Raw genomic sequence first — 25,530 nt, 5'->3', positions numbered from 1 at the left:
TGCAGGCAACGGCGGCACCGCCACATCCCATCGGAGGGAGCTCCCCGGGCTGCCCGGGAGGTGGAACCCGCGCTCCGGGGGTCTCGGCCCCGCTGCCTCCCTCACCGCTTCACCCTCCCCCCCTCACGGCAGCTGCCCCAGGCCCCCGCACGGTCCCGGCCCACCCCACACCCCCCCCCCCGCGCTGCCCCGGGCCCTGCCCCAGCGCCCCCCCCGCCTCCCGCTCCCCTCGGCCTCGCTCCCGCCGGGCTGAGCCGCAGGCCCCGGGCCGGCCCCGCGTACCCCAGACACCGCCCCGGGTATCCCCCCCACCCCGTTCCCTTATCTCGCTCCCCCCGCCTTTCCCGGCACCGGCCGCTCCCGCCGCCCCCCGCGGCCCGGCCTGCCCGCCGGCCGGCGCCGCTCACCGTGTGGGAGTGCAGGCTCTGGCTCGCCTCGATCTGCGCTGTCAGCGGCACCGTATCGTCCAGCAACACCTTACCGGCCGGCGGCTTCTCCATGAAGGCCATACCGGGGCGGGGGGAGCGGGAACCCGGCACCCGCCAACCTGCTTCCCGGGGGCAGCTCCCGGCGCGGCCGCCGCTGTCAACACGGCAGCGCCGCGCCGCCGCCGCCGGGCCTTAGCGCCGGCCGGCCGAGCCAGGCACCGACCGCCAGGGGGCGCCGGGGGGGGGCGCGGCCTCGCGAGGGGGCGGCGGGGCCCGGGGCGACCGGTCCCCCGGGATTAATTAACGGGGGGGGGGGGGCTGAGCGTATTCCGCGCCGGTAGCTTCAGGGGATTCACCCCAAAACACGCCGGGTCCTCGCAGAGAAGCTTCAAAGGGCGGGCGCACCCGCCGCTCTTCACCTTCTGTTTTGGGTGGGTTTTTTTGTAGTTAAAAGATCCTTAAAAAAATCAAACAGCATCCAATATCTTCTACTCAATCCGTAGATTTTGGGTTTGGGGGGTTTGTTTGTAAAACACAGTTTTAAAGTTGTTAAATTGAAGTCCACAACCTGACTTTCTCCGTAGCAGCGTCAAAAACTCTTTCAGTGCTACTTAGCGCTTCCCAACCTCCTGCCCCGCGAACGCTTGTCTGCGTTTCCTTTCGTCTTGTTACGCCATACACAGGAATTCATCTCGCTGTAAGGCTGCACAGCTCGAGTCTGTCGTACACCTCTAAAAGGTTCGTAAACAGCCTCGTCTCGCAGCTCCACGCTGACAGGAAAGTGGGCCGAGCGCTGTGGTTAAGCAGCTAAATCTCGGGCTGGAACAGCGATCGTTCCCATCTAATCCTTCTACACTTACCCTGGGGGTCAGACGCAATTTAATTGCCCTAACCCCTCACCCACCGTCTCACCCTTGCATTCGATTTATTTTAACAGGCATCAACCTGACGACTTCCCATCTAGAGAGGCAGGTGAACAAGGGAAGGAGTGCGCCTGCTGTGAGAAACAAAAGCAAAAAGCCCGTGATCAGGCAGTGACCCCGGGCAGAAGAAACGGAAAGAATGAAGCATCTCCTACAGACAAGAGATAAGGAAAGCTCTCCGAAGTACCACTAAGCACCGGTTCGGTGTTTCCAACAAGCCAAACCCATGCTTTGAAAATAGAGGGCACAGTGAAGTTAAACAGTTTAAAGTTACCCCTCCCTCTGATCCAGCTAAACTTAACACCTGGGGTTTGTTGTTTCAGTGCCCAGGCGTTTAAGAACAAAACATCACACCCAGACAGCGTAAGGGCTTTACCAGTAGCTTTCATCACCGTTTGAGGACAAACTTTTAGTAGCAAACTACTTTTGAGGTTAACTGCAGCCAAGGAAATTTATGGATGCATTTCTGCTCCAGAGAAGGTGGGGGGTAACAGATTATTTTGCCAGAAAATTATGAGCCACTGATTGAAGACAGCCTGTACTTTTAGTCCTGATGGTCCCCATCATTCCTGAAAAAAGTTTCTTAGTGTATGATAATCTTATGTCAGTACTAAAATAATTTAACCTGGATGATTTACTAATGAACTTACCAAATGCCTACTTTACCAGCAACCAAGGTCCTTTCAGTGGGCAAAGGGGAGCATGTTCCCACAGCAAAGTGAGCAGAAAGAAGCCAGTTAGTACTCAACCCATTTGCCCCTGCTTGTCTTGCCCCCAGGAGCACAAGCAGTGACACTACAGCTTTTTAAAAGCCTCCTTCACTCTGCTTCCGGGAGGCAAGTTTCAGAGGCATTTATCTTTAAAGATAACTTCTTTGTGTGTTTATAATCAGGTTTTGTAAGGCATCTAAAGACTTTGGAAGTATTGAGAGCACCACATTTCCAACTAAACCAGGCAAATTATATTTTGTTTATGTGAAGGCTGACTACTACTTATCTGCAGAGCTAAGGAAGGCTTTACTAGCCAGAAAATGCAGACGAGCACACTGCACCACCATCCGCGAGAGCTGCCGTGGAGATTACAACAGATCTTGCACTACACGTGTGTCAATGCCTCCACGTCTGCTCTGCTTGTTAAACACACAGCACTGTCCCCTCCCTCCGGTGCTTGTTCGCAATACAACTACTTTGTAAAGAGGGAACGACTTTTAACTGAGTTTAGCTAGCGTGGACTGCGATTTTGCTGAGAACAGCCTCAATGTAAGGTCTGCTACTGCAGGCTTCCCACTGTAGCAGAGCAAAGGCTTGTCTGAACGTGGCACTTTTGTCACAGTAAGCGCCCAGTTCTGTGGGTTTCATCTTGGCAGTACACAGGGAAAAATGAAAAGCTCTAACTTTAATGCAGTTCTGTCAAGATTAAGTTCATGCACTGTCTTTGACACATTTTGAAGGGTTTTTTGTTGCAAATGTACTGGATTAAGTAATGTCATGTAAAAAGACGGAGTCGAAACCAAGCGTACGTTTCTGGCCTTTATAGTAAAGCAGTGCAGGATCAACAGCTCTCGCTGTCTGACACCATGACTTTCACTGACCCTTCCATAACAGTCTTTCCACTTTCTCTGACTTTACACGATACCGAAATGTGTGCAATAGAACCCATCAGGCGTTTAACTTCCGCTGAAGCTACGGCTTCTTCGCCAGTATACAAAGGAGCTGGAAATCGGATCTCCTGAGAAAGAAATACACAACCTTGACCAGGCATTTTAGTACCCAGAACTGCAGAAATAAGTCCATTGATCAAAACTCCATGTACAATAGTTCTCCCAAATCTAGATTTCTTCGCAAAATCTTCATTTAAATGCAAAGGATTTGTGTCACCTGTTAAATCAGAAAAAGTAACAACATCATTCTGCGTAAAAGCTTTGGTAAGTTCGGCTTTGTCTCCAACTTTTATGTGTAAACTCTGAGGTACAGGACGTCCAAGCAGTGAGCTGATAACTGGTAGCTTTGTCAAGGGTCTTTGTCGGAAATCCCCTCCAGAAATTCCACACCTGAAGGACTGCAACATCTCAAGCAACTTCTGCTTCGTACAACCAAACCAACAACTGCATTCAGTCCAAGACTAGTTCTCTGCTGTTGCCAGATAACGCAAGAAGAAATGGAGATGTCTAGTGGGGGGGAAGAAAAAAAAAAAGCAAGAAACAAACTAAAGAATTAAAAAAAAAAACATCAAATGCACTCAACATTGAAAATACTTAAATTTCCCTTTTACACAGAAAATTAAAAACTTAAAGCTATACCCAAGCAGATTTTCATTTAGCCATGGCTTCAGAGACAAAGAATTCTTCAAACTCATATTATTAAGCAGCATCCTCTGGGAACAAAATAAGCTCTGGAAGTGCATGTTCATGCATGAATTTTTAAACGAGGTCAGTCAACAATGACTGAAGAAATGGGGTAGAGGAAATAAAAAATTGGACAAAGATGTGGGCCAAGAACAAAACTTTCCAGAAATTATTTTCTTACAGATGTATTAGTGAGATCAGGACTTCTCACTGGAATAAAACCATAAAGTAATGAGACAGCTGCTACCGTCACATTTTACGAGGTTCATTATGAGAATTGCTTAAATGCAGGTCTACACCCCTGCACTGAAAAGCATTTCACTCCCAAAGCAAGCCATTTTTGCATCTAGACCACCCTTCTATGAAGAGACAGTGCGCTCGGCTAGCCAGAGCACCTCAGAGCGAGAAGTGGCACGTGGGGGAAGCCATCCAGCCCCACAGGGCTTTACCTGCAGCACTCGAAAGGCACACCTCCTGTTCTGGTAGAAGCCCAGCAGTGTTAGAGCACTCCACAGCTTGACAAGGCCACTAAGTAAAAAGAAAATTAAATATATTAATAAAATTTCTTTTTCCCAATTTTCCTGCTGCATAAACATCTTAAAAAAAACTCCATGTTACATAAAAAGTAATGAAACCTCAACTGTAACTGAAATTACAGCAGGTAATTTCACCTATGAGTTCTAGTAGTAACACTGAAGGGTTATTGCAATGACTGCGGTATGTACCGTAACTTTTTCAAGTTCATTTTACTGGCCCCGTTCTTGTTCTCTCTGTCCCTTTAAGCTAAATCACCTGCAGTCGTCTTCACCATTTAAATAGAGTAACCATTCTCATCTTTACTACTGAGATTTAAAGCCACGTATGTCAATGGTGCTTAGCTCCTGTCAGACCATTCTGTTTTAAAGCAGGAATAGCATACTGATACATGTAGGTTACCAAATCTTAGTGATTTTTTATTTATTTTCTGCATGCTCTATGCAGACATCTGTAAGTTAGGCTTAATTCTTCAAAGACTATTCTTAGCTTAAGAGTTATGTTTTCTTATGAAAAATATTTTCATGGGAGTATCTGAAGTGCATACCTACTGTACCTTACCTGCTAATAACTCTTAATATGGCAGACAGAGATTTTTCCTCATATGTTAAGACATCAACAGGCAAAGCTGCTCCAACCTATGAAAAAATACATTAAATAAGTACCATCCTATGCTCTTATAGTGGTTTAAAAGCAAGTGAATTCGCTACCAGCACATGACATCATTAAAGGTGCTACAGTTACGCTCAAATCTCAGGTGAGCATTTCAGCTACACCACCACTAGATTTAACACAGCACCTTTCCTCTCAGAGCTCTTCAGATAGAAACTACTTTTAGTTCCACATGACAGCTGGAGAAACAGGGACTCAGCAGTGATGTGACTTGTTTAAAGGCACCCAGCAATACCGTAAACAGAGCAAGAACACTACTGTGGACTTGCCCATCCACAAAGCTGTTCCTTTCCCATAGTTCTCCTTTTATAAACCTCATTACAGTGAAAGCATCAATAGCCCAGATCCTAAAAGCTAAGTATGCTGCAGCCACTTGACTATTGACACTAAGACAAAACGTACAGCCCCAGCTTCATTGGGAGCAAGTTACAACATGAGCTGGAGAGCAGGTAACAGATTAACGGAGAGGCAAACTGGAGACACTGCTGCCTCCTCACGCCCTCAGCCCGACCCCCCTCCCCTCCCCTCCCCTCCCCTCCCCTCCCCTCCCCGACACTGCCCCCCCGCCAGACGGGCTGATCTGGGGGGCAGAGCCGACAGAGAACCGCCCGCGGAAGCCAGGGGCCCACTGGCCGCTCCCGCCAGGCTCTCCCGGGCCCAGCCACAAGCCGCCAGCCGAGGGAAGGCTCCCGCTCCCGGCCCACCTCTCCGTGCAGCTCCCTCAGCGCCGACACCACCAGCTGCTTGAACTGCGCCACGCTCGGCCGGGCCCCGCCGTCCGGCAGCTCCCTGCGGGGAAGCAGAGCAGAGGGCAGGCTGGGGGGGGGCTCCCCGGCGGCGGGGGGTCACCCCCCCACCCCACACGTACCCCCCTCACTCACAGGCGGACCCGCAGGTAGTGGTGCTCCGCCGCGCTCCGCAGCACCCGCCGCTCGAAGGTGGCGGCCGGCGGCTCGGCCCGCGCCATCCGCTCTCCCGGCCGGAGCCAATGGCGGCGCGGAACCGCCCGCCCTCCTACGGCGGCCCCGCGGGGTCAGCCCCCGCGCGCCCCGCTTCGGCGTCGCCATGGCGACCGGGCGGGAGGCGCTCACGGAGAGCGGCGGCGCCTCAGGCCCGACCCGACGTCCTCAGCCGCCGCCTGCCCCGAGGCCTGTCCGTTACGCCGGGCCCGAGGGACGGCCTGGGAGCGCCGCCGGCCTCGGGCACGGCAGCGCGGTGCCTGCCCTCAGTGACTGCTCGCTGCCGGGCAGGGGAAAGGGCCAGTTCCCGGTTATACCGGCGAGGAGAGCAGTTATGTCGGTCAGCGCTTGACCCCGCAGTGTTACACCCTCACTGCAAGGCCTGTGCCCAGAGCCCCTAAACCCGCCCTGGAGGAAAACCTGAGCTTGGCCTTTTCAGATTGAGGATGGCAACAAGCAGTCTTTAGGTCTGAAATTAATCTCGGGGAAGCTGTGGGAGCAGATGGTGTTTCCGAGTGCTACAGGCTAGCTTTTAGCTTCAGAAGGACAAACACTGAACGCTCCACAATAAACATGCTCTTGGAGAGGGGCTGAGATGTTCCTTTGCTTCCCCTTTAAACAAACTATGTTGGTCCTGATGCAGTTCCTGGTGGAGGATATTGTCCAGCACCGTAACAGGTTACAAACAGCGAGGGCATTGTGTTATCATAGCCTCTGTTTTGCAGTACACAGACCTGAAACAGATTTGAAAAGTACACAGAGGGAGGTTGGCAGCTTGTCTTTGCACCTCACTGGTCAACGGAGAGTTGAGGTTCAATAACACAATTGCAGCACCAGCATGAATCCGTGTAGCTCAGCTGAAGATTGGTGTGAAATACATCCCTTGGAGAGAAACAGCAGAAAGGATAGAAGTGTCTTTGCCAAAATGATGAAATATCATCCTCAGCATAAGAACTTTATAGAATCTTACATCTTTTTTTTTTTTTTTTTTTGAAAAAGTTTATCCAGGAATTAATACTGACCGCAGCAGGGTAACACTGCAATAGATTAACACCCATCTGACATGATCGCATTGAGGCTCAACTCACAAGACACCATGTGCAAAGGAACTTACTTCTAAGTTCACAATGTTTTCTCTATTTGGATTTGTAGTTTCCTCTCTGTCCTGCGGGGAGCCCAGGCTCCTCTGTCCCAGGGGCCTGGTGAGCTTTGGGGACCCAAGTCCTAGCCCACTGACTACTTGCACGTCAGGGTGTAAAGGGCATGTGTCCCTGTCTTTTACACGCACTCAGCTGTGTTCATCTTCCTACTGCTGATGTGGCACAAAGCCTGGAGACATCGTATTTGTGTCAGCTAAAGCCCTTGGTGATTCTGAAGACAAATTCATAAGAAAACAGCTATATATCTCAGAAAAGCCTCCCCAAGAGATTATCTAACCCACCCTTGCCTCAGACAGATACTGTAACCATTCAACAGAGCTAGTTTACAACCGTTTGGAAAGAAAAAAAAAATAGTGCTGGAAAATTTCATGCTGCCCCAGGTATCCTAGCTCTTTCAGACAGATCTTTTCAATGCTTAATCAACAGCTTCCCTGCTGTAGCTTAGGCCCTGTATTAACAGGCCTGTCCTAATCAATATGGGATCATCCCTCCTTATTCCCTTTCCCCCAGTCCTTCTTTCCCTTAGAAAACAGCCCAGATTTTCCTTATCCTTCTGTAAAATGTAACATCTTCTAGATAATTGTTATGCTTCTGCTCTCTGCCCCCTTTTCCTCAAGTTAAAGTGCCCACAGCTAAAGTACTGTATTCTAGCACAGGCCTTCTCATGTTTAGCACCACAATCCCTCTGAACTGCTCTCCCAGACTAATTTAAAAACTGTATGTAAAATGCTAAATGTTTAGAAATAAAACTTCAGCAAAAGCAAATATTGAGTATTTGAGCAGGCAAACTCACATGTATCAAAGCAATTTTTTTTTTCAACTTGTTAGGTTAAAAAAAGACAGCTACTGAATTTTATGTGGCAAGCTGCAAGTGTAGGTCAACAAAAGGGCTTCAGGAATATTGTGTTTCTCCTAGGAACCAAGGACCGGTTAGCAGAGTGCTGAAACAATAAATCAGTTCTACAATACTTTGGCAGACACATCAGAGCAGCCAGTTTTATTGGGAGCAATAATATCTACAGAAACTGGTATTATTTTTAAGATATTAGTAAAATTTTAAATCACCAAACAGCAAAACTTGGTGGTCAGGTAATGTATAAATCCCTTTTGGTTATTGCAATAGGGCGAGTGCTCTTCTCCATAAGGCTCTGATAACACAAGCAACAGTAACTCAGGCACTCGAGTAAATCTCCTTAGCTGCTGTAAAGTCCACTCCTGATGTAAGCACTGGGGGGGTTGTGTCAGCTGCAGTAAGTCAATAAAGAGCACACACAAGATTGTACAAGGAAGGCTGGACACAACATGTCAGTTTTTTATTAACCAAAAGTGAAGCTGAACCCCAGAGTGGTTTAACTTGTTAAAACCATGTTTATATGGCAGATATTTTTCTTTCATGTTCAACACTATAGTGCAAGAACCAAACTTTGCAGCTGTTCATCCTTTGAGAATCAAGTACTAAATGTAAAATGAGTTAAAATAAGGGTCCCTCAATGAATCAATTAAAAAAACATTTAACTCAAAAGAACAGACCAATTTTAAGAACTGTCTTATTAAATTCTCCCAAGTGAAAGACCTTTAAAAGCACTTGGAGCCTTGAGGTAGCAACTTTATGCAGAATTTAATTCCCCTCCTGCCCTGCAGAGCAGAGGAAAATTAGTAGCGCATTGTTAGCTCCAGCCAGCTAAGCGGAGTTGAGCGTTCTCCTGTGAGGTTAGTGACTTTCTCTTGCATCTTGAAATAGCAGTGTAGTGCTGCAGACCGTCAGGAGGAAATCCACAAGGAAGGCCTCTTGAAATAAAATAATATGGTTTGGAAAAAATGAAAATAATCAGCAATAACCATAACAACAAAATTATCTGGAGTGAAAAAGAGACAAAGTGTTTGTATTTTGGCAAGACTAGTTTACAAATACATGTCAAGAACAAGAGTCTGCTTTCAGCCAACGGAAAAGAAAGAATGGAAGTGACATTCAAAGGGGTTTTGTTTTTTTGCCCTCTGTGCAAAATTGCACTTTGTTTTTAAAATGTTCTTCTAAAGTTTTAAGTTTTGCACTTTTGTTTTTAAAAAGAGACCACTTTTGCCCTTTTTTGTTGTTTTACATTGCGAAACCTGTGCTGTGACATTAAACAGAAATATTTGACCACTGAAAGCTCCTCTCACTGACTTCACAACAATCACAAGCAGGGAATCACGAACAAGAGACTCTTCTTCCTCTAAGTTTCGAAGACACTATCCTTTTTGCCCACTTTGCTGCTGAGTTTTTATTAAAAACTAGATCTCTCTCTACTGCCAATTTCAGAGACTCCACAGCAGATTTACTGAACACTGAGCAGTAACAACGAAAAACCTTGTTCTCCACGACAATTGCGATGAACGGCCATGGCGAAAAGGAATGAGCTGAGATACAGTGATGCGGGCAGATCTTTACAAACGGGCGCCTCGCTTCACTCCCTGGTCTCGGTATCGCCACTCACACGCTTTCCGACTCTGCTCGTTACTGGTGCTCTAACCAGATACCTGGCAATGTTGAGTATCTTACTACAAGCTTCTCTCACTATCTTCATGCTCCTAAATTGTACAGAACAGGTTGGTTAAACCAGACCAAACTGATCAGGCACGTTGCAAGTTACAGCTTTTAAATGGATGAGCCTTCTTAGAGGCTCATTCTCTTTCAGCTCACGGTCAGGCTGCCTCTCTGCACCGCAGAATGACATCACAGGGATCCTGGATGCAGGATGGCATTGCCCAGTACGCAGTCTAGAGAAAGGGAAAACTTCAAAAGCTTCTTCTCGCTCGCATGGGACCCCAATCTTTTATGTTCTCATTTTTCCTTTGACTTCTAGAAGCCATCAAATCCTCCCTTCCAGGCAGAATTACCTGAAGATTCCAACATCAGCCTTGCCTAGTTTTTTGGTTAAGCTTCAGAACAATTGCCAATGTTTGCATATGCTGAGGTATACAGTCCTATCCTGCAGAGAACCAAAGGCTGTCAGAATCAGAATTCTACCTGTAAGGCAGCCCAACCTGCCAGGCTCCTCTGGGTCAAGGAGAGGACATTCTGCCTGGGAGCAACAAAGGCCAGCTGGTGATTATTCACAGCAAGTTTCTCTTTAGTTCACATGACAGTTTAGGCAGCACAGAAACTCACACAGATTTGGAGACCAGTTTACATCTGGTTCGCAGGACAGTCACAAGCTGGCTTCAGAAAGACTCTTGCCTTGGAGCCCAAAGTATCTTAAAGTTTTATCTGTTATCAATGCAAGGACCTGATGAGCAGGGTTTAAATTTTTTCTTGTTTTTTGTTTGTTGGTTTGTTTTTTAATTCTGTAATCAAAAGAATGATTTTTGTCTTTGGTGTTAAACCTTGGAAGCATGAATGAGAAGTACCTGCTGCTTCTTTGGCTGTAATTTACAACAAAAAACAGCCCAGTAAAGCAAAGGAAATTCACTGTTCTAAAATACATGCAGTTAGAACAGCCACTAGACATCACAACCAGGACTTTAATAATATGGAAACACCTAGTTCAGTGGTGTCCATTACAAATCATTTGCATTATATAAAAATAGGACTCCAATTACAGTAACTGGACAACAGCCATTCAAACTTATCAAGTTTCCATCTTACTCATCATATTGCAGGAACTGGGAGGAGCTCATCCATTTAGGGAAAAAAATTGTCCAGAAATCAACTTAAGAGTTGCAGCTAAGCATCTTGTGCCTTAGAGAAACGTCCACTGTGATAACTAGAAGCAGGAATTCAACATTAGCATCCTTCTATTTTTGCTCACATGGCCATGAATAGAAAGAGCAGGTTCTGTTAAACTAGCATCCACAATTAAAATTTTATAACCCCATAAAACACCAGTAAGTTTTGCATGAGCTGCAGAAGAATGCAAATTCAAAGGGTCACTAGATTTACTACCTACAAATTCAATGTCTTAATATAAATATTCTGTTTGTACACCATAAAAATGTCCTTCTTATGGTCTCATTCTTATTTAGATAATACTCTGATAAAATCTCAGCAGTATGCCAATTAAGGTCATTAAAGCTATAGAAATAGAATCTACCTAATAAATGCTGCAAATTTAACAGATATTTTAGATAAAGATCATTAGCTTAGTTATCACCTAAACCAAAAAGACTCCTCAAACACACCAACTGCGTAGCTAGCAAAGACATTTGCTTTACAAAGTCAAATGTTGCCAACTTTTGAAAAGTTTAGCAAATCAACATGGTATTTGGAAGCATTCAAGTGTCTAATGAAGTTAGAATACTGTGAAATGTTAGGACTGGGGGGAGCTCCTGTAAACAAGTACAGAAGAAGTCTTCATTTAAATTACAAAACATTCACCTCCTTAAAAAGCTTTAAAACTGACCCAGTCAACAACTGTGCCCTGGGAAATCTAGCAGTATAAAGGATCTCTGTAAGCAAGAGAAGGTCATATATTGTGATCTCACCACAATAAAATGTACTCAGTGTCAGGAACAAGGAGCAAATCTGGGGAGATAACAATTATGACACCTTCAGGCCATCTGATCTGAACCACTGCACTTTTTTTGGGCAGCATAGAGTAAAACAATTTTCTTTGCTGCTCAGAAAAACACTTGAAATATAGTAATGCTTCATTTTCTGCATTTTGTTGCTAAGCTCTCTCCCATGTCCCCAGCTCAGTTTACTTGGTTTAAAGAGCTATAGTACCTGCTGCTTTCAGCAGGCGGAAGAAAACTTCAGTGCCACCTTATTAATTGGCTCCATTGATATTTTAACTTCAAACCCAGATGCTACAATTAAAAGCAAATTTGACATTGTGTAAGGAAAGCATCAGATGAAGGTAATAAGCCTGGTAAAAGGCTCGTATTCCACAGGTTGCCTCTGCAGAACAGGCAACCTCCCACTACAGAATCTGATCTGAAAATTTATCCCAACAGTATCACCAGAAGGAAGGAGGCTTCTGTATCTTGCACCCTTTGGGTTTCATATCAGGCACTTGAACTGTTGGACAGATGCCATTCTGAACCAAGTAAGTGAACATAGGGTTAGAATCATCTTTAATCTAGGTCTAATAATGAAGTATCAGCAGCAAAGTGGAGGCAGGGAGTGAGCAATCCATCTGTGCTGAGACTTGTTTATGGTTTCTAAAATGCCCAAGAAGACAGCAGCAGTAACTGTTCCGTAGTGTCCATTTTCCTTGTGAGTTGTGTTGCTGATAGGAGGCTTTTCTGTGTCTTGAACTAAGAAGGCATTGAGGTACCCTGTGCCTAATTCCCTGGATCCAACAGGTCCATGCTAGAGCCAAACATTGCCACCAGCTGCTCCTCATAATGTGTTATATTCCTCTTCATAATGTCCATGCAGGGTCCAAGCAACCTCTCAAATGCTTGCACATCCATGACTGAAAAGGAACAGAAGTGAAAACAAGATCGTTTGTCAAAAAGGATGCTATACACCAATCTTTTTTGAACGTAGAACACAGACCTCCAGTCCAACCCATTCAGGTTTGAGGCTTCTATAGAAGGCACAGAAACAGAAATCTTATTTCTGATTTCCCTCTGTGCTGTCATTTGGAGAAACAAGATTAATGCAATACACATCTGACCTCAAGGATAAATACAGAAGCCAAATACACACCACACTGGCGTTAAAAGATCACCTGAAAGCTGTGTGTAACAAACAAGCTGCAGACAAGAAGCTGATGCTACTTACCCCTTCTAAGGGTACAGACAACATAAGCAGAACAAACAGAATCTGCTGGAAGGAAGCAGCGGTGCTTCACAAACCTCAGCGTGGAGATCCGCTCCAGCCCATGGTTCTACCTTCTCCTGTCTGACCATTAGTTACCAAGAGGCTGCTAGGTTTTGAATAGGTGCTCACTCAGGCATGGTCCACAAAACAAGCAAACACCAGAAAAGGGTAACGAGAAACACAGAACGTTGGCTTACCTAAACATTTGACCTCCCCAACAGCGTAGGCAGAGGCTGCTCTGGGTTTGTTGGTAACGAGTGCAAGCTCTCCAAAATACTGCCCTCTGTGACACCGGGCAATCTCCACTTCTTGGTTAGCTTCTTTACTTGTCATAGTCTGTTAAACAGTACGTTTTCATTATTTGCATACAATTCAATCTTTGACAAGGCTGCAGTTAATCCCAGCTATTTTACAGGTGTGCAACAGCTCATTGGTTTAGGGTTTTGAAGCTACCAATTCCCAAGTCATGCTCTGTACTGGTAGAACAGCTTAACAGCACATTCAGTTAGAAGTTTGATAAGAAAAGTGTATGCCAGCCCACAAGTTTAGAGCTTGGCAGATATTTACTGTTACAGCTTTGGAAACTGCGATTACATTAGCCTAACATACATTTTACCATGCACAACACGTCGTTCCCTAAGGCTGCTCCAGGCTGTATGAAGATCTGTTCAAATGCCAATGTCTAGTATGTCACTAGAGATAACAGACCTCAAGTTTTGTAAATTGCAGTTTTCTATAATCCTAGAAGAAAAGTTTCATCTCCACCCTTAAAGTCAGGGAGAGTGTATCAGGTTAGTTTGCAGAGGAGCAGATACAAGCAAAAGACTTTCCAACTTTACTAAAGTGACTTCTGGCTACTTCAGAACAGGTATGAGGATTTACAACCTACATCACCTGAGTGACGATGATAAATATCATAAAATAATATCTTAAAATAAGCCAGGGTAGGCTTTTTCACACCACTTGCATTAATCACTCAAATCAGAGACTGACCTAAAGCCTAATCATCCCATTTCAACTCACCTTGCTTTTAATCAAGATTTTTACTTCACCAGATTCTACAATGTAAAAACAATCTGCTTTATCACCCTGTGAAGAGGAAAAGGTAAAACAAATTATTTTTTTGTCTACTGTAAAAGTATGTATAAATGGTATTAAAGCATTCACTCTGAACTAGGTCTTGTGCAGAAATCTGCTAGAATTGACAAACACTCACATTCTTAACGTTAAAAGGTAACTGTTTAGGTAACATACCAGAGGAACCCACAGGGGAAGGAACTATTAGTACACATCATTCAGTGAGAGGGCAGGTGGAAAGGAAAAAGCAAAGGAGATTGACAACATACAACAAAATCACTTAAGTGCAATTCTGATCCTAATGGGAGTATCCAATAGTTAGTGAAACTAAGCAGGGTTTAGGATTTCCAGAAGCAAGTTTTGATAAAACACAAATTTAGCGACCACATTTCTAGATGTCAGTAGGAAGAAGAATCCATTAAACTAAGTATGAGCTCCGTCAATCCAGGGTAAAATAGTGGGAGATCAGCAGAACCCAGAATAGCTGTATTTGAGAAACATGAGCGTAGAAAGTAAGAAGAGGATAGTTTACAGAAAACCAAGTCCACATTGCACGCAATCTACATGAGGAACGATGCAATCAATGGCTGTGTAAAGGTAGTGAGAACGCTAAGGAGTAAGGCACTCACTAGCATCATGCCATTAAAGGAAAATAAGTCATTTAGGGCAAGTAGAAAATAAAAATTGATAGTCATTTTATATAAAGTTTTAGAAAAATAACACAACATGTTGTTGAATAACTGAGCGTGAAATAAAGAGATTTGGTTTAGTCAAATTCAGCTGTTTCTATGAAAAAGTCACTGTGAAGGTGACCAAGCACTGGCACAGGTTGCCTAGTTCTGAAGTCTCCACCCTTTGGGAGATTCAAAAGCCGTCTGGACCTGGTCCTGGGCAACTGGCTCTCGGTGGCCCTGCTTGAGAGGGGAAGGGGTGGAGGGCGCTGGACAAGATGACCTCCAGAGGTGCCTTCCAACCTCAACCATTCTGTGAGGCTCTCTAGAAGCTTCTTCACATCTGTCTAATCCTCATCGTGTTGCAGACTGTCAACAGATCGTAGTTAACTGCTCTGGAGACCTTCGCCAGGACTTTTTTATTTTGTAGGTTTTAGCTGTGACAGAGAGGACTTTCCCTCTCTATACCTGTGGGCTTGGTATAGGACTGGAAGTCAGAGTGGAGAGCTGGCATGTACCTGCTGCTACAAATCAGAAGCAAAGGGACTAGAGGCTTCAGGGAAACAGGCTGGATAAGGAACCACTAAAGGAATGGGAGCGGCTCAGAAAAAAAAACCCATTAAACAATGTGAGGAGAGAGATAAATCTGACATGAAGTCAAATGGGCAATAAGACTATGAATGTGATGGGAAGCATGAAGAAAGATGATTACAACTTGAGTACGAAACATGGGCTGGGAGAAGATGATGCAAGATTTAAACATGGGGTTACAGAAGAAGTGAGGCCCTCAGCTAAGCTTCCTGGAGATGATCATAAACCATTCAGCACAAAACTTTTCACTCACTGTTGCCAGCTATCACAACATGAACTAACACAGCACACTTCTGAAAGAGCACTATTTTTTTAAAAAGAATGTAAACAAACTGAGTGTGAGACATCCTTGTAACATCAGCAGGCACTAACAATTTTCAAGTGCTTTAAAGCATGCTGCACTTAACTGAAGGGTCAAATTCCAGTAAGGTAATTAAAATGTAAGATTATCCATAACAGAAAAGGGGTTCATGGTATTGATGCTACTGCTGTAATGCAAGAGCTATCACATCTTTTCCAAGCATAAAATTTCATCATCTTTAGCAGCGTATTACCATCACCCAGTCCTATCCGGACTATTAATCCTCCTTTTAAGGGTAATTACATCCTTATCCTTAATTCAGTTATTACAAAACATTAAAACCAACTGCGTAATTGGATCACTGATTGCGTGGGTTCCCAGTTTTGAGACTGATTTATAAGCTTTAATTTTGCTGAGAGTTCAGTTTTCTTAGGGTCTTAAGTAACAAAGTAAGATTTTCAACTTACAAAATTGAGGGTATTTTTGGAGAGAAGTAATTTGGCAGTATTTGGTTATCAGCAAATTAAGGTTTCCTGCATTCAGAGTTATCTGACATTCAAGGTAATTAAGATTAATTATTCAAGACATTATTTATAAGACATTGTTTATAAAACAAGATGAAGGCTGTGATCAAAAGCTTGCAATTTCAGGTAAGCCAAGGACTTTCTTGCATTAACTTCTACTTGAAGTAGAGCACTTTTACAACAAACAAAGCAACGCTGAGCTAAACTTGGTGCAAAATCCCTGTGTTCCATCAGTAACAGTGTTCCAAAAAGTTATCTGTGTCACAGCCAAAAAAATCCCACGGCTTTAGCTTGAGTTTGTCCAGCTTCATGTTCCACCACTCTGGCCTTGATCTATTACAGCAGACAAAACATACACCAACAACCAAAGGCTGCCAAGTGAAGCTAGACTACTCCACCACTGAAATACTCTTAAGAGCATCAGAAAAAACAGTGGTTTTAATTAACCCTGGTAGTTTCTAGTTTCTTATAATAGTTAACTGAGTTGGGTCCAACCAGTGAAATATTCCCTATGACTTCATTTACTTTCATCCAAATCACACTCCTGTTGAACTGTTTGGTTTTGTTGTTTAGTCAGACCTAGGAATTAGAGATGCCTTTACTACATGTTTCTGACTCCTTGTTTAAATCTGGTCATGGGTGCCTTTAAAAAGTCTATCTGGGGGCTTTCAAGGAAAATTACATAGACATTTATTTTCAGCTTCTGAAGACATACTCCTCTTGTAACCTTGCAAAGACTATTTATAAAAAACGAGAGAAGAAAAACCCAGAAGCTAAAGTAATAGAATAAATTTGTGGCAAAAGATGCACTGGCCATTCCCCAAATGCTCAAGAAGTGGTTAAATAAATTGGAAGTATTAAAAGAATAAGTGCCAAGTTGGTCCAAGTAATAGGATTCTGTAAGTCAATTCCAAACGGGAAAGAAGCAGAGAAAGGAGAATAATAAAGAGAAATTTAGACTTCAAGTACCTGAGAAATGATACGTTCCCCATCTTGATACACTTTCTCCCCTATAACGTCCACTATCTTCATTCGCTCTGATGCCTGGAACAAAGAGGAAAATCAAACATAATCATCTATTATAGTATGTCTCTGGTAAATTTTGTAGCCCTGAAATGAAGAGGCATTTCCTAGACACACAAACATGCAGTATCTGGGTACTGAAAAATACAGCCCCTACAATGACACTGTCATACTGCACCACAGCTTTCAAGACTACCATAATCAATAGGAAAGAAAATTGCTTAGTGTCCCATCCGTGTGCTTTTCCTACCCCCAAAGTTAACCAATAACTCATTTGGCTGGTTTAGAGCAAAAGGGAAAAAAATCACTCCCTCATCTTAGACGAGTTGAAATTTGAAGAAAACACTCAGAAAAGTGTCATAAACTTCCAAAGAACAAACTTCAATGAGAAACACCAGTAACACATTTTCAAAATATTTTAATCACTATATACTTGAATACGTGGGGGTTTTTTTGTGTCCCAGAATTCATTCCTAGAGTGGAGAGAGGAAGGGGATATGAAAAGGATACCGGCTCTAAACTGTAAGCAGGCGCTGCAACAGGATGCCCAGCAGCAAGGGCAAGAGGTACTAATCTGACAGGCAAGGAAGCATGCCTGAGTCTTCATAAACAGGAAGAGAACAGTTAAATTTATCTCCAATGTTTTCCACTGCGCACCTAGAATGCCACAAAGTAATTTTATTGCTTCAGAGCAGTGTAAAAAACATATTAAGAAAGGAAGAAAATCCTACCATTAAAATGAGTATCTCAACAGATGATTCAGCTGTAATCGATTCATTCCACGAATGCACCTTAATCTAGCCCATGGTTGAGAAACTAAATTCTGATCCACCCATGATTCAACTGCAGCGTGTCATGCAAAAAGCCATGCAGTGCTAATAAGTTATTTTTCTATATCTTTAAATATTTATGAGTCACTTTTGCGCTCAGAAAAGTCACATTGATGGAACTAGTTTGAGCCAGGCACTGAGAGAGATGATGTGCAATTTATCCCTTCCACAGCTACCAACGTAAATCCAAAATAATATATGTTAGAGGTTGCTATTCACACCTAATGATACTTTGCAATTTTGTAATCTTCTCTCAGAGGGATTACAAGCTCTTCTCAAATACTAAAGATTAATGCTGAAAAATATTCTTATGATGAGAAAACCAAGAAAAGCTAAATGGTGTAAGGCAAAGACAGACACATAGTAACTCCAAAGCAGTTTGGTGTGGCTCCAAAAGCCCTCTAAAGATAGAGGCTGAGCTTAGAAGTGACAATTTATACATTGTTTCTAAAGTCGTGCACCACACACATTGACATGGCATCTGTCATTTTGTTCCCAGGTAGCAGTGCTTCCCTTTAGCATATTCTTAGTTTCCCTCCTGAATATCGGTTAAGGTTAAAGCAAGACCTACTACGGCCCACATCTTTGTCTCAAATTTAAAATCATTCATGCTGATAAAGGCCAAATATCCCAGTGATTGTATCATTACTTCAATATCACACCCTCAAAGGAAATCACAGCCCTGAGTTTGACTTTTCACTTTAATACCTGTTCTCTGACATATTTATAGATGGTTTTTGGTTTGTGGTTTTGTGTGATTTGAAAAAAAAAAAAATCTTTACACAGAGATAAAAAAATCAGCAAATCACTTTCCGTGAAGAAAGGATATGAGAAAAAACAGTGTACCATTTCAACAACACAAATTAAGTTGTACAGTAAACGTGATACCAAAGAAGCTCTTAAAATTTTGTTCTAAGCAGAAATGACACAGATTTCTGATGGAGCTGAAACCCTGACTGCAGAGCTAATGCAAGAATCTGATGCAGATGTCTGAGAGGTTTTACCTCCAAGGATTTAAGGAGGGGCACAGACTCAATAAATAATTCGTATGTCTTCCTCTTCTTTGCATTGTTTTTCAATATAATTCTTCTGAATGTCACTCGATCCTGCAAGAAACAGCACAGAGAAACACATTATTCCTCTTCACTGAGTTTGAAGAACCAAACATGAACTAGTACTTGCAACTGGGTTTGAGAAGCCAGCTGTTAAAATGATACCATATCCATCACAACGGTGATCATAACAGCTCTTGTGAGAGTACCTGTCGCAACAACAAATTGAAAACCAGGAAGCTGTAAGGCCCAGCCCTTCTCAGATAAGCATTTAAGAATTCCATTTTTAGTCTATCTTGTACTGTTTTTCAGGGCTGACTTTTTGGGGTTTGTTTGGCTGTTTGTTAATATATCTTTCATGTTTCCTCATACAATGGAGAAGTTATACTCTTCTTGCTAAAGCCATTGGAAATTGGAATTTCCAATAGTTATTTGTTAAGGCAACTGTAGGACTAAGGGTGAATTGGATTCTTCTCTACTTGAGTCACAAATTTCAAAAGTTGGAGATTTCTACTGGTCTCAAATAGATCAGGAACAGCATATCAAATAACAGGCTTGATTCACTCCTCCACCTTATAGGATCCAAGAGCCAGCTTTTTGCAACTTCCTAATTGCCAGCTGTCCCTGTGTACCATAAGCACCTTCCTGGTGGAAAAATTGTTTGGTTTGTTTTTGAAGCCCAAATATTGGGCAAGATTCCCACCCACCCCCTGCCACCCCTCCTGCTCTGATCTGTTCCCCAGGCAGCGGCTAGTGATGTGCAGGCTTCGTGGCCACTGGGCGGCACTATGTGCCCGAGTGAAGGCAAGCTTGCCCAGTTAACCACAGCTCCTGTCTCGGTACCTGCAACGGCAGACATATTTGAGAGTTTATTGTCAGAGAGCTTAACGAAATGCTTTTTATTTTCACGTAGAAAAGGCAGGGCTCAAGTACTGTCAAACACCGATGAGAAAGGTCACAAGAGAGCTGGAACTACACAGCACGTCCAGGCTAAGGGGAAGGGCACTTGCCCACCAGGTATTTTTGTTAGTGTTTGCATGACGATAATGCCCACGGTCCCTGTTAGAATCAGCACTAAATTACGAACAGAGCGAGAGTTGCAGAGTTTACTTTACACAGGATGAGGCCATGAGTGTAAAAAATCAAAAAGCCAGAGGAAAGGAGCAGAAATTTGGTTAGGAAAATGGTACAAGAAAAAAAAAAAATCTTTCAAGTTTACATATACCCCAACCAGCAGAAACATCCAAAGTCCTGAGAGCCATTCCTCTGGATCTCATTTTCTGAAAACATCAACTGATACCTTAGCAGAGACATTTTGAGGTGACGAGGTATTTTCAAGCAAGAGAACAGTTTCACAGGATGCAGGCTGCAAATACTTGAAACAATGACTGATACAGGTGACAGCAGTGGGATACAAAAGTTGAAGGAGGTGAAAGATGAAGGGAAGAATGGTATTACTGTTATCTAAAGGAGAACAAGAGATTATAAAGCATGAGGGACTGTTATTTTTTTAAATAAATTCTTCAGTGGTAGAAGTCTCTTTAAACGTACATATTTGGAGAAGGAGAAAGGTGCAGAAATGGACAGGGGACTTGCAAAAGCATAAAAAACTCAGAATTCATTTGTTTGAGAGTATCTGTGAGGGAGGAGAAGCAGCAGTATTTGAACAAAAAAGGCAGAGCAGTTAAGAAAGTGTGTGTGATCGTGAGGTTTTCCCCAGGCATGTTCAGTAGCAAAGGCTGAGGACATTTCTCTGCTCCAGAACAGACCCACATTTGATAACTGCTTTGTGCCTGAGCCTTCCCGGCTTTTGTTGGCCTAAGGCTGCAGTGCAGCAGCAGCAACCCACATTACCTACGTGGCAGATAACCCATGAGCTTTAGCAATTACTTCTGTAGACTAATAAAAATATGTTTAAATTACATTGGGTACAAAATAGTACAACAGAACATGGCAATGACAGAATAGCTGGATGAAATAACCAAAGCTTTAGGCAGGAAAATGCAGCCTTAGTTAATAAATATCCACAGGACAGATGACTAGCAAGAGGTTCCCCTTCAGCTACACCTTGCTAATTAAGTGACTGTAATCACAGAAAAAACAAAACCAAAATGAGCCCAATTTGTGCAATTCTTTTCAAAGGCAAACTGGAACAAAGAATCATCTTCTCACGTTGTTCCTTTCACGACGGAGCTCAGTTTGTAGATAGCTGCTTTGTTCTGTCTTGGTCAAGAAATTAGATTCTGACATTACTCCCCGGTTGATTTACCAAAAATCTTTTCTTTCTGCTCACAAAGGGAAGTCAGAAGTCAGTGCTCTCAGCAAGTGCAGAGATTGCATAAGCACGTGGTGTGTAGCTGCTTATCAGTCCTATAATCAAGGTCACATCACATGGTCAACCCCCAGCGATAGTTGCCGAGGAGCCCAGCGCACACATAACACATACACCACTTCTGGCTTCAAAGGCTTCGTTGATCACACAATCCGCTTATTATGTGAGTCCTCACAGATGAGTACGAGAGCACTGTGAAAATAACCCTATCCAAACAGTACAGAGAAAAGAACTAAAAAAGGAAACTAATGTCTACAGCTTCACATTCAACACTTCTGGGCTAGAGACAAAGCAACGCCATCATTTAGCTTGGTATCTCATAGGTCATGCTGACCTGAGAACCTCTTCCAGGGTAACACAAAGGGACCAGAAACATCATGACAGTTTATTTTGAAGGAAAACAAAAGCTTTGGGCAGTTTTCCTAGCTCTTCAAGTTACTGACATCCTCAAGAAAATATTTAACACCTTCCCATTCCACTTAAAGCGGACAAAATGCTAGGAAGGGGAGGTGAAATAAAGAACATCATTTAGATATTGTTTCCCCCTCACATAAAATACGTGCATTAATGCCTCCACTGTCCTCCGCAGGATGAAAACAAAACCAGGGTTTTTTTTCACCTAACAAAAGCCAGAATTACAGCAAAAACAAAATAATAAAAGTACAGATAAAATTAGTGATACAGTTTTTACAGACAAGTTGTTCTAGAAAGATGGCCAAAAATATTTGCACAATTGATCTCTTATGTCAAGAAGTGAGATAACAGATCACGATAGAGTCACTATTATCACAAGGAGCCATACCAAGAGAAGCACTGGACACAGTGAGTTAGTGTTTAAATATTATACGTAGAGAGAAACTTCCTTTCCTTACCAGTCCCCAAAGGGCTCCTTCTGTTGTGGCAACAATGGTGGCAGCTCTAGGAGTGTTGTACATCAACGCCAGTTCCCCAAAACTGCCGTGATTATCATAGCGGCCCACACAGCGTGACTGGTTGTCTTTTGCTACAACAATATCATACAATCCCCTGGAAAACAATGGAATAGACACTTCTTATTAGACAACATTCCAGTACAAATCATAAAAACAGCTTTTTGCTGTTACACAAATAGTCCTCTTATTGCTGGGTGAGATAGAACATGCTTTATTGAGCTTTCCAATTGTCTGATACTAAGCTGCTTCTATCTACACTGTTTTCACAGTAATTCTCTCTTAATAAAGCATTTCACTGCTGATAGATCTGGGCAGGATCTACTTGGTTTCCTCTGCACAGTATTCTGACGTTGCTATTATAAGCGTTCCGGCCAGGGTAATAGGTAGTTTCATCGTCTTTAACAGTATTTGCCTTTTCACAGCATATCTGTTATCCAGTGAGGCCTCTTTACACAGAATCACAGAATCATCTGGGTTGGAAAAGCCCTTGAAGATCCTCCAGTCCAACCATTAACCTCACACTGACCGTTCCCAACTCCACCAGATCCCTCAGCGCTGAGTCAACCCGACTCTTCAACCCCTCCAGGGATGGGGACTCCCCCCCTGCCCTGGGCAGCCCATTCCAACACCCAACAACCCCGTCTTGAAAGAAATACTTCCTCATAGCCAGTCTTTAGAGTGACTTGGATCCATCCGTACCCTCTGTCTCAGTGACAGCATTGCTGCAGTACCTTTGGGATACGCTCAATCCAACTGCTCACCTGCTCCTATGGTTTTGCCTCAACTCCAGCTTACGGGTAAGTCTCTGTCATAACACCAAGATGAAATTGTAGCTTGTATCTGCATATGCCCATGCTAGATTCAAACTATCCAGCTCTTGTACGGACAACAGTGAAGCACAAAATCACAGAAAGGGCCTTTCTTTACATACCTAAGACACTGAGTGAGTTTTGCAGTGCAAACCTACCAATCTTATTATGAGCAGCACATACTAATTCTCAAGCTGGAGGATTTAAAGCTAGTTCAGGAATATTATACATGCCACATCTTTACACTCTGGCACAGAGATCTCCAGAGACAACCATTTCTCAACTGGTATTTGTCCAATAGCTCCCTTACGACCAAAACTTTTATCACTCAGTTCAACTTCACACCATGCTGCAACTCCAGGCACACTGACAGCTGAACCAACCAATTTTATCACCATTTTCATGGAGGTGTGGCTACTGAAGAATGCAGGTTACAGCATACTTGAAGAGCATCTGTTCGACTCTCACAAAGCTCTGTGTGCTGAAGTGACACTGTAGGATGCACCACCTTAGGAAGCATGGGTAAGTAACTTCCAGCAGTTTTGCAGAACATTACAAGTTCCATTCTAGTCACCTTGGCTTCAAATTAAAGCAGCTGAGCTAAGAGATTTTTAATTACTTTTTTTTTTTTGTTACAGCTCACTTCTAGAAACAGGAAAGCTGACATCTAGCCAGGATCTCTTAACAGATCAAGAGAAAAGTGTTCAAGTACCAGAAGCCTCCTTGTGCTCTGTTCACAGGGACCTGTAATCTGTGTAAGTTGGAAACGGCTCCTCACCCTGTTCTCCAGGAGGCACATTTCCTACATTATGACAACATTAAAGTAACAGTATCCCAGAATTTACTGAGAATCAAAATACTACAATGAAGATGCAGGTACAAGTCCAGCAAGTCAAAGCTCAAGACAAATCTGGATCACACCACAGCAACTGTATATGAAGAAAGAGGCTGTGCACACAAAGGTAGCCCTTTAAAAAAAGTCAAACAAGTGTCTGTAACATCCTCAGGGCTGTCTTATGCTTGGGGCTTTAAAAAAAATAATTTTAAAATATAGCTTGACTAGGCTTGATTAGTTCTTGGCTACGGCACCAGAGATCATTCAGGGCCTAGCCACTGGCCTAAGAGACTTTACAGAATATATCACACCTGGGACAAAAGCAGGTAGGGAACACCTTCCTGGCTTTAAGCAACTTTACACGCATATAATTTTTCCCAGGAGTTTAGATCTTTGTCAGAAGGTATTATCTCCCAGAATATCATTTGACACGTAAAAAAAAAAAAAAAAAAGAACCACCAGAAACGGCAGTAGGTGAAACTTCTCATGGCAAACAAGTATTGGAACAGACTCATTGGTGAGACCTGCCTAGTATTAACAGCAGAGGGTCTTTCAGGATTGCTGATGGACAGCCCTGGGTTTGTTAGTTATCTTCAAACACTGCTGTATCTGAAAAAAAAAAAAAAAATACTACAGGACAGCTTTATGCCAGCTTCATTTGTAGGAGATTCCACAAAGTGGACATTACATGCCCCAAACAAACAATTAAAATACATCAAAGCGAGGAAGCTTTGCACAATGACTTGAAGGTGTACTGTATTAAAGCCTTTCAGACCAGGGAAAAGTTTGGCTACTGGATCAATAGTAGATGGGACAGATTCAGACATGTCAGAAGATCCAAGAAATTTAGTCTCTGTCACCCAGAAAGCTAAAGGAGGAAGCTAGGTGCACAAAGACTGCCTAGTATCCTTACCAGACACTTTTTACACTCCACTGCTTACTCACACTTAGGAGACAGAGAAACAAACCAACAGCATGCTAACAGTAAACTAAATAGGGATTAGTGTTGATGGAAAGTTTCACTAATTCTTGTAATGTCCAATACCTATTTAATGATTCTCTGAGAGGCACCAGAGGCAACAATCTTCAGAGGTTTTTTTGATCTAGAAGAGACTCTGTGAGCACCTTAAGCAAACGCAACAACTTCTTCTCATCCCTCAGCCTAAAAGTCACTTACTAGTGCCATTTATTTCTGAATAACTACAGCCACGTAACCTACAGCCAAGCATTCAGCTGTCTGTGGCCCAAGGACTACACACTGGTGAAGCACCACTGGGTGACCTTGGCTCAGCTTTACTGAGAAAACTGTTGCTGAGCTGTAAGGCAGTCCATGAGCTAAAGCCCTGCAAGATAAGAAGAATAAAAACACAGACTGAAGTGTAATAGTGGAGATGGTAATCGTTAGGAGCTCAAGGACTCAAAAGAAAAATACTGACAGGAAAAAATATAAAACCCCAAGGGGAAAAAAAAAAAAAAAGGCAAAAAAAAGCAGAAAAGCAGAAGAGGGCAACTCAGCAAGATTGTGGATCAGTCTGTTCCAAGAGGCAACCGAGGCTAACGCTGCCCCTGCTGACTGCTCAATCAGCAGAGACTCATCAGGTGCCTCAGCAGCGCTGAGCATACTAACGTTTAGCCACACAACACATTCATCCTAGCTCTCCCTTCCCGGCAGTGAGCACTAAATAGCTGCTGCACTGTCAAGCTGCATCTGTCCTGCCTGCTGTCCTTCAGCACATGGTGAAAGACCTCAGACAAAAGTGATCTGGTGAGAAATGTTACAAACAGAA

At 43.3% G+C, this 25,530-nt stretch overlaps 4 protein-coding genes across 13 annotated transcripts in view; all 4 read right to left on the bottom strand.

Moving 5' to 3' along the window:
- PXK (PX domain containing serine/threonine kinase like) overlaps positions 1–638 on the bottom strand; it is a 37,096-nt gene extending 36,458 nt beyond the window's left edge. For all 10 annotated transcript variants that reach the window (XR_012624663.1, XR_012624664.1, XM_074835771.1 and 7 more), the window contains exon 1: positions 408–638. Coding sequence is in view for 8 of the 10 variants with exons in the window: in XM_074835771.1 (XP_074691872.1) it covers positions 408–509 (102 nt within the window). In the remaining 2 variants the exon portion in view is untranslated. The remainder of the gene's footprint in view (positions 1–407) is intronic.
- Positions 639–2,867: 2,229 nt separating this feature from the next.
- Positions 2,868–3,418, bottom strand: HTD2 (hydroxyacyl-thioester dehydratase type 2). The gene has a single exon (XM_074835786.1). The coding sequence runs from the start codon at positions 3,416–3,418 to the stop codon at positions 2,903–2,905; it is 516 nt and encodes a 171-aa protein (XP_074691887.1). The 3' UTR covers positions 2,868–2,902.
- On the bottom strand, positions 3,281–5,940 carry RPP14 (ribonuclease P/MRP subunit p14). Its single transcript, XM_074835787.1, has 5 exons — positions 5,783–5,940; positions 5,606–5,690; positions 4,791–4,867; positions 4,145–4,223; positions 3,281–3,518 (listed from the first exon to the last, which is right to left on the bottom strand). Exons 1-5 carry the CDS (start codon positions 5,866–5,868, stop codon positions 3,462–3,464), a joined length of 384 nt encoding a protein of 127 aa, XP_074691888.1. The 5' UTR covers positions 5,869–5,940; the 3' UTR covers positions 3,281–3,461.
- A 2,049-nt stretch (positions 5,941–7,989) lies between these two features.
- The window catches only part of PRKAR2A (protein kinase cAMP-dependent type II regulatory subunit alpha), a 68,448-nt gene continuing 50,907 nt past the window's right edge, over positions 7,990–25,530 (bottom strand). The window contains exons 6-11 of the mRNA XM_074835808.1: positions 22,040–22,193; positions 18,788–18,889; positions 16,900–16,974; positions 13,790–13,855; positions 12,964–13,102; positions 7,990–12,416 (exon numbers count right to left, since the gene is read on the bottom strand). Coding sequence (XP_074691909.1) covers positions 12,283–12,416; positions 12,964–13,102; positions 13,790–13,855; positions 16,900–16,974; positions 18,788–18,889; positions 22,040–22,193 — 670 coding nt within the window. The 3' untranslated portion in view covers positions 7,990–12,282. The remainder of the gene's footprint in view (positions 12,417–12,963; positions 13,103–13,789; positions 13,856–16,899; positions 16,975–18,787; positions 18,890–22,039; positions 22,194–25,530) is intronic.

Source organism: Strix aluco, chromosome 11 (assembly GCF_031877795.1).
Source record: "Strix aluco isolate bStrAlu1 chromosome 11, bStrAlu1.hap1, whole genome shotgun sequence".
NCBI classification, from domain to species: domain Eukaryota; kingdom Metazoa; phylum Chordata; class Aves; order Strigiformes; family Strigidae; genus Strix; species Strix aluco.
The sequence above is the reverse complement of the archived record's forward strand: the minus strand, read 5'-3'. Positions and strand labels throughout refer to the sequence as shown.